Source organism: Taudactylus pleione, unplaced genomic scaffold (assembly GCF_031769625.1).
Source record: "Taudactylus pleione unplaced genomic scaffold, aTauple2 ptg000326l, whole genome shotgun sequence".
Lineage (NCBI taxonomy): Eukaryota > Metazoa > Chordata > Amphibia > Anura > Myobatrachidae > Taudactylus > Taudactylus pleione.
Window position 1 is genome coordinate 2745374 of NW_028284727.1, and position 17391 is coordinate 2762764.

The window sequence follows — 17391 nt, forward strand, 5'->3', positions numbered from 1 at the left end:
TGATCTACTCTGTTTCCGCAGCATTCCGGTGACATCAATATGAAGATCAGAACATGCGGCTATGAAATATGAATGCTAGAGAGAATATCTATTTGAAATGTTGTTTTCCATAGCAGCTTAGATTTGCATGTGAGGGATACAAAAGGTTGGAGACCTTTTGTATCCATTTGGAATTGTCCAATAAATGCCCTGTAAAAGATTTCTAACCTTACCAAAAGACAATAACATGGTGTAGGCCTGTTTACATTTTTGTCCAAAGGACTGGTTATTCCAGTCTAATCAATAGAGCTAGCTAGCTGAGAGTAGAATCTAATTAACAGTAGTTTCAGATAACCAAAAGGATACTCCCTTTCTGATGACCTCACAGGTAAAAGGGGGCGGGAACATAGCATGCAGATCCTGAGAAAACACAGTTTAGCAGGGACACTGGCAGATTTTGGAAGGAAGAGAGGTGTTCACTCCCTGACAAGACAACGGAAGAATAGGTCTCAGTTCCTCTGGGTTATAGCTGAGTATAAAATGTGCAATATTTAGCCTATTTGGGTGTCTGTAGCTATGTTTGGTGTTAATCTGTTATTAGCTTAGCATGGTGTGTGGTTTGTAGTTTTCTAAGGATATTCATGGGTCTGTGTTGGCAAGCAGTGGATGATGTGTTGTCTGGTCTGTGCTTTTCATCTGCACTGTAGGGTACAGTGGTCTGTTGTAAGCATGCAGGAAAGGGATTGATTGTGGAATTGTTGTGATATTTGTGAATGATTGATGCTGGTTGATTGAGATCCTCTGGTGTGTTCTGTGTTAGGGCCTTGCCATGTGTTCTGTGTTAGGGCCTTGCCATGTGTTCTGTGTTAGGGCCTTGCCATGTGCTTGAACGGTATCTCTGCTTGGGAGAGATGAGCTTTGTGTGTGTTGTATACTCATGAATGTGATCATAGGGTGGTGTCAGTGTTGTATCGTGGAGGTTGAATTGATGGCAGCTTTGAATGGTCGTGGGTGGTTGCCGTGTGGTGTTGTGAGAGTCAGATGGGTATGTTGTCTGCGGTTTGTTGGAGATGGCTTGCCTCCATGTGGGGTGAACAAGGGAAATTGTGATTCTGCCCAGTTGTGGTGTTGTGTGGGCCAGATAGGTATATTGTCTTTGTTGTGGTTGTGGTCATCAATGGATGTATGATTTGCGGAGTTGCAGCTTGGTGCAGGGTGAAGTTTGCCTAGGGATCATGAGGTTTGCAAACAAAGGAAAAACATGTGCTTCGGCCCTTCCCCCTCCCCACGGTCTACTGACTACTGGATTAGGTCTGTGGTATTGTTGTATATTGGAATCAGCTTGTGTTGTATATGTTGGAATATTAAATGGTGCAGTGTTTGCCCGATGTGTTGGCATATGATATCCAGCGTGCATATTTAATTAACTATAGCATTATGGGAGATTTCAATGAGGTAGCTTCATTATGGAGTTTGTTTGTAGACCATGCGGTTTGGACAATAGGGCAGGAAGCATTCCCAACCCCCCCCTCACACACAAACACACACACACACTCCATCACCAGCCATCTTGAACATGTGCTCTCAGCAGACATTGATATATCTCTCATTGTATTTTAATGTGTCTCTTTTTCTCTCTCTCTCTCTGTTTCATATTGCTCATTGTATTTTGATCTTTAATAACCGTTTCATGTATTTTAACTGTACCTTATGACCTAATGTTTGTACAATTTATTTGCGCTCATTATTAGATCATAGCGTTGTAACATCTGTACTTTTACCTGAATAATAATCTTTAGCGCTTCGGACCGCTATTCAACTGTCTTGGTATTTCATTAATGGTATAATCAAAATAGCGACATCTTGTGGTTTTAGAAGGTACAGGCAGGTTTTGTCTTAGAGGTTCTAGGCAGGTGAATCTTAGAGGTTTATAGGCAGGAATGTATTAAAAGGTATTTACAAATTTAACATGTGTTTGCAGTAAGATTTGGACGATTTCATTCATTTTAATACTGTCAGAAATAGTTCAAAACGTTGATGAGATCATTATCGTTAATCTAGCAAATCTGACCGTGTGTATGCACCATATCAGTGAGCGTTAAAACAAGACTTTCGAGGTTAGCGAGAGTTTCCTGAACGTTGTGGTATTCAGTGTCTACAAATGTTACAGTGTATAGTGGTCTGTCTTCAAAGTAGTTGGTTTTGGTCACTGTTTTTGTCTAGAACATCTTTCCTGAGTGTATCCTACCCTAGGGACACATTTGGGACAGCCCCAAGGGTAGTCCTCCAAATAGGATGCAAGAGAAAGTAGGATTTTGTATTTACCAAAAAATACTTTTCTCGAAATCCATTTTTGTGGAGCATTACGTTCCCACCCTTCATGGCTCTGTGGTTAATGGAAATCATTGAGCCGAATTCTTTTAGTCCTATCCTGAGGGCTGTGTGTGAAAAGAACTAAGGCGCTAGGAGGTGTTATATAGAAGAGGAGCAACATTATAAATGAGTAGTAGCAGTTTAAGTGCTAAATCCTGCATTGCACTCTATACCCCAAGGTTAAGATTGTCCCCCAAATGGATTTATATATATATAAAAAATAAAAAATAAGGAGCATTTAATGCCAAGTACCAAAATCCTATTTCTCCTCCAACTTCTGCTTTGTGTCCCCACTGCTTGAATTCATACTTGGACACATTTATGACAAAATATACTACAGTAGGAGTTGCGATAGCCAGGCGCACCAATTGCCACTTCCAGGATGCGCTGGATCCATCCTCCTCTATACCCTGCCCCCGAGCCACAGGCACCTCAGTTGGTAAGTAGCCAAGGCCGGAGGAGGAAAAACAGAGAGAAGGAAGACTGGAACACACAAGACCCATACTCACAGAAAGGGAGACTGAAAACTGGTGACCAGCAACACAGCCCATATGAAGCCAGGTGCGTCACGGTGTGCGCCCTGTGGACCCTACGGACGTCGAAGACAGATAAAGGTAAGTTCTTACCATATCTCCAATTTTCTTCTTCAGGATCCATAGGGGGTCCACAGGGTTGACCTTGGGGATCTCCCAAAGCAGTATAACTGAGAGGAGAATCCGGCGCGCGAAGGAAGCATCCTGAGAGGCGAAGGCGTCAAAAAGCGTAGAATCTCAGAAAGGTCTGGATGGAAGACCAGGTGGCCGCCTTACACAGCTGAGGCGCCATGGCTAGCTGCCCACGAGGGGCTCACAGACAGACAGACAGAGTAAAATGAGCCTTAATAGAGGCTGGAACAGGCAAACCCTGTCGAGTATAAGCCTCACAAATAACTTAACAAAGCCAACGGGCTATAGTTTGTTCGTTGGCAGGTCAACCCCTCTTGTGAAAACCCAAGAGGACGAACAAGAAATCTGACTTCCGAATAGAACTAGTCCGGTCCACGTAAACCCTGAGAGCACGGACCACATCCAAGGAAGCCTCACCAGCCGAGAGATCAGGTGACCGAAAGGCCGGCACCACAATTTCCTGATTAATGTGGAACATAGAAACCACTTTAGGTAGAAAACCTGGACGAGTGTGAAGCACCACCCTGTCTTGGTGAAAATTCAGAAAAGGAGGACTACAGGAAAGTGCCCACAATTCTGATACCCTCCTGGCCGAAGCAAATCGCCAGGAGAAAAACAAACAAACAGTCTAAACCGTCAACCACTTGAGTTCCACATAAGCGGCTCGAATGGAGGACCCGAAGCACAAATCGCCAAATCCCAAGGAGCCACTGGGGGAACAAAGGGAGGTTGAATCCTGAGAACACCCTGGAAAAAGGTGCAGATATCTGGTAGTGGAGAAATCCTTTGCTGGAACCACACAGATAGCGTCTCTGAAAGCTCATGTGTCTGCACTAGGTGTAAACCTAGGTCCAAACCAGACTGAAGAAACGCCAAAATTCGAGAAACATGAAACACTTGAGGATCGTAGTTTCTCGACTCACACCACTGAAAATAAGTATGTCACACTCTGTGGTAAATCCTGGCAGAGGCAGCCTTGCGCACCTGCAGTATCGTGCTGATGACTGAGCTGGAGAAACCCTGGGACCTTAAGATGGATGTCTCAAGAGCCACGCCATCAAAAACAGACGACCCAGATCTGGGTAAAGGCAGGGACCCTGAGACAACAGGTCCAGACGCTGAGGCAGAAGGAACGGAGTGTCGATGGGGAGGCTCCGAAGGTCGGAGTACCAAGGACGTCTGGGCCAAGTTGGAGCCACCAGCAGAAGCGTGCCGCCGTCCTGTTTGAATTTCCGAAGGACCCAAAGAAGTAGGGATATCGGAGGGAATAGATACACCAACTGAAAGGTCCATTTCACAGACAGTGCGTCCACCAGGCTTGTGTCAGCATCTCTTGTCCTGGACCCGTACACAAGCAACTTGTGATTGTGTCGGGAAGCCATGAGGTCCACCTCCTGCAGTCCCCACTTGTCCACGAGTAGTTGAAACACCTCTGGGTGAAGCGACCATTCCCCGGGATGCACGTTGTGACGGCTGAGGAAGTCCGCCTCCCAATTGAGGACTCATGGAATGAAAACTGCCGAAATGGCCAGAAGGTGGCCCAAGACAGGATGCGTGACAGCTCTGGCATCGCTTCTCGACTGCGAGTCCCCCCTTGATGGTTGATGTATGCCACCGTGGTGGCGTTGTCTGTCTGAACCTGCACGGCCTTTCCTTGAAGAACGTGACCATACAACTGGAGGCCCTGCACACAGCCCAAAATTCCAGAATGTTGATCGGGAGAACAGCTTCTACCGCAGTCTAACAGCCCTGAAGCGAAAGTGGGCCTGTCACTGCACCCCAACCCTGGAGACTGGCATATGTTGTGAGCAGAACCCAGTCCAGAATCCAAAAGGGGCGACCTCTGGTGAGATGAGATGTCTGAAGCCATCAAGCTAGCGACAGGCGCACTTCCGGAGAAAATACCAGCATCTGAGTCCGGATCCGGTGTGGTAACCCGTTCCATTTGGATAGAACCAGCCCCTGCAGGGGCCTGGAATGGAACTGGGCATACTCCACCATGTCGAACGCCGACACCATGGACCCTAGAACTCTCATTGCCGAGTGAACAGACACCCGGCAACTGTTCAGGCAACTGCAGTTGTATGGAGGAAATCTTTTCCGGAGTCACAAAGATCCTTTGCCAACGAGAATCCAGAAGGGCTCCCAAATAAACCATCCTTTGTGACGGAATCAGGGAGGACTTTTTCCAGTTTATCAGCCACCCGTGCACTTGCAGACAAGCGATCGTCAGGTGCAGATGTTGTAGAAGGACCTCCGGTGAGCTTGCCAGCAATAGGAGTTCGTCGAGATACGGCAGAAGCCGTACACCTTGGCTCCGCAGATGGGCAGCCATGACAGCCATAATTTTGGTGAATACCCTTGGAGCCGTGGAGAGGCCAAAGGGCAGAGCCTGAAAGTTGAAGCGGTGCTGACGTATAGCAAACCGCAGATACCGCGGGTGGGAAGGCGCTATAGGAACATGGAGGTAGGCGTCCTGGTTGTCCAGGGAGACAATAAGCCAGAATGATGGAACGCAAACTTTCCATCCTGAATTTGGGCACTCTCAGGAACCTGTTCAGCAACTGTAAGTTGAGGATAGGCCGATGAGACCAATTGGGTTTCTGAACCAGAAAGAGTAGAGTAGTAACCCGTCCAGCGTTGAGAAAGCGGAATGGGAACAATGACCCCTGCTTTCAGCAAGGACTCTATGGCTCCCTGAATCTGCAAGGCCTTGATCCGTCCTGAGAAAGACCTGTGCAGAAGAACTGGTGGGGAGGTCTGTGATGAAAGGAAAGGGCATACCCCTGAGAGACCACGTCTCGTACGAAAGCATCTGTGGTGGTAGTGCACCAGCACTGGGCGAATTGAAGAAGTCGACCTCCCACTCTAGGATCCCCCAGAGGGAGGCCCGTCCCATCAGGCTGAAAATGTATCCTCTGGCTTGGAAGCAGGACGTCTAGCGCTCCAGGCCTGCTTCTTAGGTTTAGGGGCGGCCTTGGTTGCCTCGGGAAGGACTGACCCTTGGACTTCCCCTGAGTCCGAAAAGACCAAAGAGCAGAAGTCCTAGCCTTAGAAGGCGCAGATGGTAGAAAAGCTGACAGACTTTGCCAGGGTATCTATAATTTTCTCCAGGTCTGGGCCAAACAATATCTCCCATTACAGGGTAAGGCCTCCAGGCCTTTCTTGGAATCCGCTTTTGCTCTCCAAGAACGTAGACACAAAGAACGGCGAACAGACACAGCTGAAGCCGAGACTCTGGATGTCAGAATACTGGCATCCAAAGCTGCTTTGCCAATATAGGAAGCGGCATCCCTCATCTGTCCAACTAAAGCTCTCTGAACCTCAGGAGCTTCCTCAGGAAAGGTATCTTCCAGTACATTGGCCCAGCTCTCAATGGATTTAGCCACCCAGGAGATGGCCATGTACGGACGGGCTACAGCCCAAGAGAGAATAGATTGACTTTAAACAAGTCTCCACTTTCCTGTCTATGGGATCCTTTAGGGATGAAATGGAAGGCAAAGGCAAGGTAGCACTCTTGATTAAGTAACACGAGAATCCACCGCAGGCGGAGTTTCCCACTTTTTGCAATGACTTGCAGGAAATGGATAACTAGATGCTAAACGTTTCTGCGGCTGGAACCTCTTACTAGGCGACTGCCAGGCCTCCTCCATATGATCAGTCAGTTGGTCAGATAGAGGAAAAACAGCCAAAGTCACGTCTGCCTGTTTGAAATTTCGGTATTTGGATTTAGGGGCCGGTGTGTCATATCAAGAATGGATCGCACTGCCCTTACCAATGCCGACACATTAATGGAAGATTTAGATTTCCACTTCCCGGACACGGGAATCCTAGACCGAGTCCTCAAGCAATTCCCTATCATCCGAGGACGCATCCGAGTGACAGTTGCGTAGACTAGGATGACATAACAGGGTGTTTTGACGCCTTCTGAGGATTGTCACTCCGCAGCATAGTTTGAAAGGCTGAAGATGAAGTTGCCAAACTCTGGACTGAACTGGAGAACACATCCACCCAAGGTGGCTGAGCCGCCTGAGGGAGTCCCTGAAAGGGAATAACGGACTGTTGAGTCACTGGAGGAGACTGAATATATATAGGTAACCCCGTATATGGACTAACAATCTGAGGCTCAGGGGAAGACTGCAATAATTGCGGTATACGCTGCAAAGGGAGGATGGCTGGTTGGGAATAACCCCATATGGGGGAGAGCAACCGGGACCACAAGACGGTCCGCGATGGATGCCAGCACCTGAGAAAACACCGCCCAAGGAGGGTCCTGTCCAGATTTTGGGGGTTAGAGGGACCAGGTAACTGATGGCACCTCACACACAGCCCATCCTGTGATAAATCCTCATTTACCCCTGCGACGCAGTATCTGCAGGAGAACAGAGTGGGAGCCGCGGAGCGCTCAACTTCCTCATATATACACACACACACACACACTATAGGGAAGTCCAGTGGCTCACTCCTGGCGCACCCACAAGCATGCAGTACGCAGGTCCACAGATATGGTACCGTGTAGCATGAAACTGTATGTGACCGACCTCACAAATATGTGAATTTATATAAGTGAGATCCGAGAAAAGCCCTTCCCACACACACCTGCCAGGGTTGTAGTAGAAGGAAAGGGATAGGTATACCCTGACAGTATTTTGAAAGAGACAGTCATCACTAGCAAAAGTCACATACAATGCAGACGTTAATACTCGCTGTACCTTGTCACTACAATCAACCTGCCCAGATTCAATGTCTGGGAGGGCTATAGTACTGTGTACGCTGTCCACGCAGGGAGAAGTACACAGGGGGACCGGTCCACACGCTGCCCGAGATCTGCGATGCCTCAGAGGAGGAGTGGCCGAAGGAGGAAGCAGCTCAGCGACGCCAGACCTGAGCAGAAAGGCGCACTGAGGGGAGGAGCCGCTAGACAGGGAAGGCTACCTCCCCTGGCTAGCAATTAATCCCCGGGACGCCGGCTCCCGCTTCCAGCAAACAATTGAATCACCGATTATCCCCCACAGGCAAAAAAAATAAAAAATACATTTATAAACCAGACAGAAAAATATAAAACCCATTTATGATTAACTATCCTTTCCACTGAAGAATAACCCTGACCTCATCTGTCAGAGGTCTCACTGTCACTTCAACTTGCAGAGCTAGAGACGTTGACGTCCACACTAAGCGGAAGAAGAGGAGCTCAGACTCCCAGTCCTTCTCTCACCTGCTTAGCCGCCACTCACTTCATCACTAGTACTACTGTGACAGATGTCTGCAGTACACGGAGTCTCTCTGTGCAGATCAGAAGATTGCAGTGTACTCTGTGTTGTTTGGACTGACCGGCCGGAGTGCTGCTGCGAGACGTACGCAGCCACATAGCCGTTCATATGTCACTGCCAAGGGCGGGTCTTGGCCGCCAAAAAAGTCCAGCGCTTTCCGGGCAATATCAGTTAGCTAGGACTGCAGTGACAGAGCCATTGCGGAGGGTTCCACACCCACTTTAAGCAATAACAAATCCTGGTATTGAAGGCTCCTTTCCGGGAATTAAAAATCAGACTTTGAGGCTAAATCCCAGGATTGGTTTCCATAGTTGCTACTGGTAACACCACCTTCTCTGATGGTGGAAAAAAAAAAAAAAAACTAGTTCCCTTTAAAGCATGCATGTGATAGTTGGCATAAAACTGATGTTCCCAAACGCGGTTCTCAAGGCAGTCCAACAGTTCAGGTTTTAGAGATATGACATGGTTGAGCACAGGTGGTTAAATCAGAGTGACTGAGGTACTAATTAAGTCACCTGTGGGTAAGCATGGTTAGCCTTAAAACCTTGACTGTTGGGGTGCCTTGAGGACAGAGTTTGGGAACCTGTGGCATAATGAATGTGATGCACTGCAATGCATTTAGTGTGTTCGCTACAAGGCAAGCCTAACAGCTACTATTCTTTCTATGAATGTTACACTGGGCTACATTAATTATGAAAAAAATGTGTCAGATTTGCTGTAGAAAAATGAGTGGATACAGTGATAATGTATAGAAAGCCACTTTTATTACACATTTCAATTCCTGAACAAAGTTGGTAGCTGTAATGTAGATAAAGAGATCTAAACAAATGTGCCTATAAATCTAACAAAGGCTCACACTGGCACTGTTAAGAAATCAGATTTTTCAACCTAAAACAAGTAACGGTGGATAGGGTAACCAGCAAAGGGTAGATTATCACAAATACTACTACAATAAGCACTGTACTGAAGAAAACCAAGTATAATACTATACCCCAGCACAGTGACAACATAGCACATACAGTAGGAGAATGTCAAATATAAGCATTTGAGAAGAGAACTAGAGAAAGTTCAAAATGTTCTTCTCTGAAAAGGGCTGTTCATGTACTGTATATTATGTAAGCTTAACATATTCCAAGGGAAAGCCTGTGTAGTTTTGTAAACAGATTAAAAAAAAAAAAAAAAAGGTACGATACCGTATAAAGCGCTACTAGGAGGGAAGCAATTTACATCGAAAAATTGGAGGAAAGAAAAAAAAAAAAAGAGCCTTTTTTATTTTATCTTTTGCCTCAAGATTGTCTACATTTAAATTCAGCATCTTTTCTATATCCTTATACAGTCAGGTGCAAAATAGACAAAGTGGAGTGTAACGTAAGCGCCTAAATGTATCCAAAAACGTGATATAACAACACGTGCAGTATCAGAGAAACAATCGATGCTACTTATCTGGTGATGTAAGCTTCGGTCACATGACCATCATGGGAATAAATAATATGTAAAAAAAGGGGAAGACTTGATGAAGTCTGACATATGATAGACGAAACGCGTTGGGTCTACAGTACCTCAGTACCATTTTTATGGACAGATAAGCTTTTTTTGTCATTTAACTTGTACATTTGTTTTTTAGCCATTGTCTGTTTTTTATGTAATTAAATGTTTTTTAATCTTCATATATTGTGAAGTGGATGTTTTTGGGACTTATATGTTCCTAATGAAGCTGTGCTCAGCAATATTTATGAATTACTGAAAACAGTACACACTATGTTGGTTTTTTCCTTTTTTTTACATATTATTTATTCCCATGATGGTCATGTGACCGAAGCTTACATCACCAGATAAGTAGCATCGATTGTTTCTCTGATACTGCACGTGTTATTATATCACGTTTTTGGATACATTTAGGCGCTTACGTTACACTCCACTTTGTCTATTTAGATTTAGGATTGTTTAGTTTGTCCCATTACTTTTGGCCCCTTAAAAAGTGGGAGGCACATATAGAAACCGTTGTAATTCCTACACCGTTCACCTGATTTGGATGTTATAACCCTCAAATTAAATCTGAAAGTCTGCAGTTAAAGCACATCTTGTTTGTTTCATTTCAAAGCCATTGTGGTGGTGAATAGAGGCCAAAATATGAAAATTCTGTCAATGTCCCAATATTTATGCACCTGACTGTATAAACTTTTAAAGTCAAAAGTTCTAGGACACCTTTAGCCACCCTAACAATATTTCATCATTAAATAAAACTGTGTGTAAATAAGTCTTGTCCTAATCTCAGGCATGTGGTAGGCAATTGAAATAATGAACAGTCATGAATGGACAGACAAGACAAAGAGCTTGATAACATACCTTATAATCGACTCCACCAATGATTTTCAGGACCAGCTTAAATGTTAAGACCCAGAGTTGTGTTCTTTCCCATTCCAAAGCATCTGAGTTTAATAAGGCCTCACAAACCATTCTGTGAAAACAAACAGAATACTTGTGTGGCCGAGTAACTGCTAAAAACAAACTGCATGCTTATTTCAGTTAATATAGAAGAGAACAAAGACCCATCATATGCTTGTTCTGTTTTCACAAATGTAAAGACTGCATATAAAAGATAGGGATATGGTATGTCTTTTGTAAGTCATTAGAAGTAAAACATTTACATGAAGAATATTGCCCAAATGTTCCCCATTACAAGATGAACATACCTTGGAGGAAGAACAGCGGTTTCTACAGCCATTGCTAAACAGTCATATAGGAAAGAGATTCTTTTAGGACTGTGCTGTCCATGTATAAATTTTACAATCCACTGGACACATTGCTCATGAGAATCCTACAAAACAGAATAAAATAGAACACAAAGGATACAAACCAGCAGTTTAAGGTTTAGGCACTTTGTATATTAGCAAATACAGCAGCTTGTTTCAAAAGTGAAGACAAGATCTAGAATTTGCAAGCTACAAAAAAAATTTTTTGCATAAAAAAAAAAAAAAAAACCACAAACACATCAAACAACCTTTAACTGAATAATAAACCATGGATCTTGTCAATATACATATTAGTTAAAAAAATAAAATTTTTAAAGACATTGATACTTATTTAAACCACATAACTAAAAAGACCTAAAATATGGGTAAATGCAACACTATCAAAGCAGACTAATACACTAGCGAAATTTCGGACCGACTGCACGATTTTAGACGCATCGCACGAAGCATTGTGTGGAGATCGTGTAGTATTTAGGTAGGAATATGATCCGATGCGTGCTCCCGCCGCTGTTCTATCGTATCTTATGATCAGATGTGCAGTCTATATTCCAGCGTAATCGTATGCAGATCGTGACGTGTATTTGCCCATGCAATGCATCGTGCATTTAAATCTATTATGATCGCATTTTTTTGGTGAGGCACACAATTGATCGTATCACGACCAGTCATATAGGGGCGAGTGATCGTACGTCAGATCGTATGTACATCATGTATCAAAAAAAAAAAGCACCAAATCGTACGTCGGGACTGAAAGGGAGTTCAAGGGAAAACGTATGATGAATCGCATCTTATGCTGGTCATACTAGTGTATGGCCAGCATAAGGCTGTGTACACACCTATAAATACTGTAAAACGGACCAGATTTTCTTTCCCACCAGACAGATTTATCTATAGGTGTGTACGCAGCCTAAAGCCAGCCATACACTGTGAGATTTAGAAACGTCACGATTTCCCTTGAAATTCTCCATACGATGTGGTCAAATGGTGTACACAATTGTACATACGAGCATACAATCCCGATATGCATATGTATCACATCCCACACGATAGATCACAATCTTCAATCTTACGGTTTTGCCGTAAGATCTACGATCCAGCTCTACGATGGCGGGAATGCACATCGGCATCATAAACGTACATAAACAACAACGATGTGCACGATTGCTCAAAATCGTGCAAAAAACATACTGTGTATGGGCTGCAATATCTTAATTTAACAAGGATGATAGAACAACCTGTAGCCATCCATTTGATCAGAAAGTTGACAGCAGCCCAGATTATATCAGGAAAGGAGAGGCAAAATGATGGTGATCTATCCGCCCATGTATGATAGCTGCAACATGAAGCTTATCTGAAACATGTTTAGAAACTTAAGCTGTCTAAATTATTTTTTAGTTAACTGTGCAATTGTAATAAGAGGCTCAAATCTAAAGCTGGCCATACAAGGGACGATTTTTAACACAATTTTTTTCACTTTCTACAGGTTGGACAGACCTATCGTTTGTAAATAGTTGTATTTTGAGTCTTCTGCGACCCCAATGCGCGTCCCCGTCGTCGTCCAGTTGGATCGCAGATCAGATGGTTTTGCAGAGAGATCTCAACTGATCGTGTACGATGTGATACACATCTATGCATATTATCCTATGATCAATCATACACCATTTGACTACATCTTATGAAGGATTTCAAGGGAAGAATTTCAAGGGAAATCGTACAACTGATCTTACCAATTTTGAATCTCACCGTGTATGGAGGCCTTAAAACTCATAGCATTCATAAATAAGTGTTCAGCAGAAACATTTGCATTTCAAAACTGAAGATAATTCAGGTAAGAGTGTATTATCATTGGAACCTTTCCTTAAGCTATAAACACCAAACTTCAAGCCCTTATGTTTACAAAAGGCCAATCCTTGGCAAACAAACAACAGTAATACACTTCCGCAGTTGCCAACTTGTTAATAAGTATTTTTCATCCCTTTTATCACAACCAGTTAAAAAGACACATTCCATGAAACTCAAACTAGTACTAAGAGATTGTATTACAGTACGAGGATTTAAAATACTAAAATAATTTCTTTCCTTCGCTTCACGTGTACAACGGTCCATGAATAAACCAAACTATACATCTAGGTTATCCATGTGATGTAAATTAGCATAATTATTTTAGAAATATCAGAATAAGATTGGCAAACAGTAAAAAAAAAAAAAAAGTAAAGACACTCATATCACTGCTTCTTTTATGCCGTCAGAATACAATGTGATATTAATAAACACATGGTGACTAGTCTATGCTAATTCTAGTATATATTGTAATACTAAACATTTTAAACACCGGCCATGTATATTGTTACTGTATATTGTGCAAATTGTGTTATTTTATTAAATACTAAAGAATGACAGCTCTTTATATTTTTATTTTTGTCATGCTGGGACGTGTAGTCCCAGAGCAGCTGGAGGACTGCTTATTGCCCGCCGCTGTATTAACTCAACCAGGTGGTGTAGAAATAGGGTCACCTTGAAAGTATTCATTGTCAATTTCCTCTATATTTGACTGATGCAGCTGAGGACATACACAGAAAGGAAGTTCTCGCCATAACCACTGGTATGGATACACTCCTCCCCACACAAGTACTTTTTGTGACTCCTCAAGACTCACCTACCAGCTGACTTTTCTCCCACCTATACTACTCACACAACTTTCTCAATCTCCATTAAGAGAGTCACACTTACTCTTCTCTTTTCAAATCTGCCCACTTCCAATTAGAATGTGAGCACTCTTATGAGCAGGGCCCTCCCTTTTTACGTCTCCATTTATTTTGTTTGCTGCCGTTTTATATATGTCCCATTTTCACCACTGCCCTGCGGAGAACTGGTGGCAAAATTTATTATGATACTTCTACTAATAATAATGGCTTTCTGCAGCGATAACCCATTGACATAACTACAGCAAATGAGTTGTTCATTAATACAAACAAAACTAAATGCTGTCAGTAAAAGCCTGATTCCCACCATTGAAAGGACGTTATAAACATTCGGAAACACTTTACGGATGTCTACCAGGATACATATTTACAGCAACTGGATAAGAACCTGTTAGATAAACTCAATATTGCTTATTTTTAATAGCATACTACGGATAAATTGAGACGGAAAAACACCATTTATATATCAACTTATCATATACATGACTATTCTAAATATTGTATTGAAAGTGACATTTCAGCAATGGGCCTTGCTGTATGATGTCAATATTAACATTTTGTATTTAGACGTTTTATTATTTGACAATATACTTCATAAAGCAAACATTGTAACAAAGTCATGAGGAAGGCAAGACAGGTACTTGGTTGCATAGGGAGAGGAATCAGTGGCAGAAAGAAGGAAGTGATAATACCACTGTATAGGTCAGCGGTGGCCAACCTGTGGCTCTTGAGCCACATGCGGCATTTCCGTTGTCCTGATGCGGCTCCCCTGCTGGCTCCCCAGACTGACACTGACTGACTCCTCTGATATGTGCACAGCTGTTCAGAGGAGGCTCGTCCTTTGTTGCAGCAGTCTAATCCGCTCCGGAGGTGATGTGGTGACGTTACACCTCAAACAGGACGCAGAGCTCAACTTGTGACTGAACCTGCAGTCACAAGGAGGACACGGTTGCAGACTCCAGAGCCTACCAACATGACACAGACAATCCACAACAAAGTACGAGCTGTCATTTTTATTCATTTGTTTTTTTCATTGTGACACGTGGAGCAGCTGGAGTTGCCCGTGGAGGGGAAGGTAGTGCGGGGGAAGGTGGCTGTATTTTTGTGGATGTCGCTTTTTTGGTGTATTTATGTGAATGTGTGTTTTTCAGTGTATTTTATGTGGATCTGTTTTTTTTTCAATGTTTTTTATATTGTTCTGGCTTTTTCCCTTACCTTCACGGTGATTGCGTGTATGTGCTTTTACATGCTCCTACAAACATCATACCAAGGGCGTGACCTAGATGGCAAAAGACCACGCCCCTATTTGTACATGCGACTTCAGCGCACGCATGATCTTGGCTCTTTAACATACCTACAGATATTTTTGAGCTCTTTGCCTAAGACTGGTCGGCCAGCCCTGGTATAGGTCATTGGTACGTCCTCATCTTGAATACTGTGTTCAATTCTGGAGGCCATATCTCCAGAAGGATATTAATACATTAGAGACTGTACAAAGAAGGGCAACTAAAATGGTGCATGGCCTACAACACAAAACGTGATGTAAAGAAAAGGAAAGACTAAAAGGATCTTAATATGTATAGTTTGGAGCAAAGAAGGGAAATGGGTGACATGATAGAAACGTTCGAATATATAAGGGGTTTTAACAAGGTAAAGGAAGGAGACATTCTTCAAAGAAAAGTATTAGCACAAGAGGACAAGTTCTGAAACTGGAGGGTGGTAGGCTCAGGGGAAATTTGAGGAAAAAATTACTTCACAGAAAGGGTAGTGGACAAGTGGAATAGCCTCCCATCAGAGGTGGTAGAGGCTAAGACAGTAGAGCAATTTAAACATGCAAGGGATAGACATAAGGATATCCTTCAGAGAAGGATCAATAAAGTTTGAGGTAACAATATGTTTAAAAATGGGGCAGACTAGATGGGCCATGTGGTTCTTATCTGCCGTGAAATTCTATGTTTCTATGAAGCCATAGGAGTTTTTCTAATTTACCTTTTAAATTGACTAGTTACTTCATGTGTCTTTTTTTAAACATACTTTTTATTACATTTTCTATTCGTACCTGGGGGAGGTCACTCCAGTATTGTCTAAATGCTCCAAGGCAGCTTATAAGCTTTGTCTTTTCATCTTCAGGTGTATCCATAAACATACTGCAAATATAAATATATATGCAAGAGAAAAGTAAAATAAATGTAGAACGCAATACACCATGCATACTACAATAAAATCTGACTGTCGACACCTTGATTTTTGTTCTGCTGACCCAAAGCACCCAAGTACTGACTGTTGGCACTACATTTCTTAACCCTGAACTGAACCAAGAAAAAAAAAAAAAAAGTTCCCATGTTGATAACCGCTAAGGAACCAAAGGGGTTTCAGCTGTGGAGGCGAGCAGAAATGTGTGTGAACAGTCCATTGTTTTGGTGCCCTAACCTGGAGTAAAGACGGGTTTAGCCGTTTTACACAGCTAACCCCAGTATAATTGGGAGCGACAAGCGTTAAAATAATGGGCACCCACAAACATCTATTGCTGGAAATTGTAGGTTAATAGCCAGGTGTATCAATTCTGAGAATATTCAAAAACAAAAAGATTATGGTGGAAAACTGCGCACAAGAGGCTGCGAAAGGGGAAATGTCAAAGGGGAGATCACCAACCCCCAAGCAAAATACAATTAAACACACAAACCCCACTTCTGCACACTCCAAAAATATGTGTATGTAAGGCGAGTATACTACCACTTCGAATAACAGATTCCAGAGCAAAAAGTACCAAACTGAAAGTCAGAGTCCTGAAAAGGAACTTGGGAGTATCCAACGTGATGGGTGATGTTGCAGTTCTTTTCACATGGTTTCTTGACAATTGGGGAGACACAGAAAAAAGAAAGACAACATGAGTGTAGTAGATCACCACAAGTCCTTCGTGTAGATAAATAGAACTTAACTTCTCCCTCTTAGGTCAAATGTACAAGACGGACATACTGTACTCACATAATAGTGTCACGGTATCCTCTTGTAAAAGGTATCTTTAACCAGGGAATCTGGTCATCAATGTGCACTTATCAAACAATGGTGCTCACCATCTTGCAAATGTGAGGTAGGATATCAAAAGGTGGGCGTACCCCAACTCACACTTTAGCATCGATTCACATGTACATAAAGGTTTCTTTCAGGTGTAAACGTCCCGTTCCTCTTTATAACCCAGACGTAATTACTAGTATGCCAATAGGGTAGTATAAAATAGAATGGAAACTGGCCGTCAGAGATAATCCAACAACTTTATTACTATATAAAATATGTACAAACTAAATAACCAATGAACAATGGAGAAAGATGGAATATGAGCAATGACGATGGGTCCGGACTAGTCCACCGCAAGTGGATGGTGATACGCCCATAAGTTTCCCCCGGCAGACATGAGTGGACTGGGGTCAGGTGACACATCGGTTTGACTCCAGTTACGAGGTAGACAGACCGCCCTCCGCTCAGGTTGGTAAGCTGTGATAATGGGGACGCTGTTGAAGGGAAGTTTTACTAATACTTCCGATGTCTATGCTTTCCATGTAATGGAACGCAGAGTCATAATAACGGACTTTTATGAGATTTTTATATCAATCATATAGGGAATTAGCCCTATGGAGTTATGGCTGATGAT

The 17391-nt window shown here is 43.1% G+C and overlaps 1 protein-coding gene across 2 annotated transcripts in view; it reads right to left on the bottom strand.

The window, feature by feature from the left end:
• Window positions 1-17391, bottom strand: part of MED23 (mediator complex subunit 23) — a 168309-nt gene that overhangs the window by 144346 nt on the left and 6572 nt on the right. For both annotated transcript variants that reach the window (XM_088443095.1, XM_088443094.1), the window contains exons 3-5: window positions 15802-15889; window positions 10981-11105; window positions 10634-10745 (exon numbers count right to left, since the gene is read on the bottom strand). In XM_088443095.1, the coding sequence (XP_088299221.1) occupies window positions 10634-10745; window positions 10981-11105; window positions 15802-15889 (325 nt within the window). The remainder of the gene's footprint in view (window positions 1-10633; window positions 10746-10980; window positions 11106-15801; window positions 15890-17391) is intronic.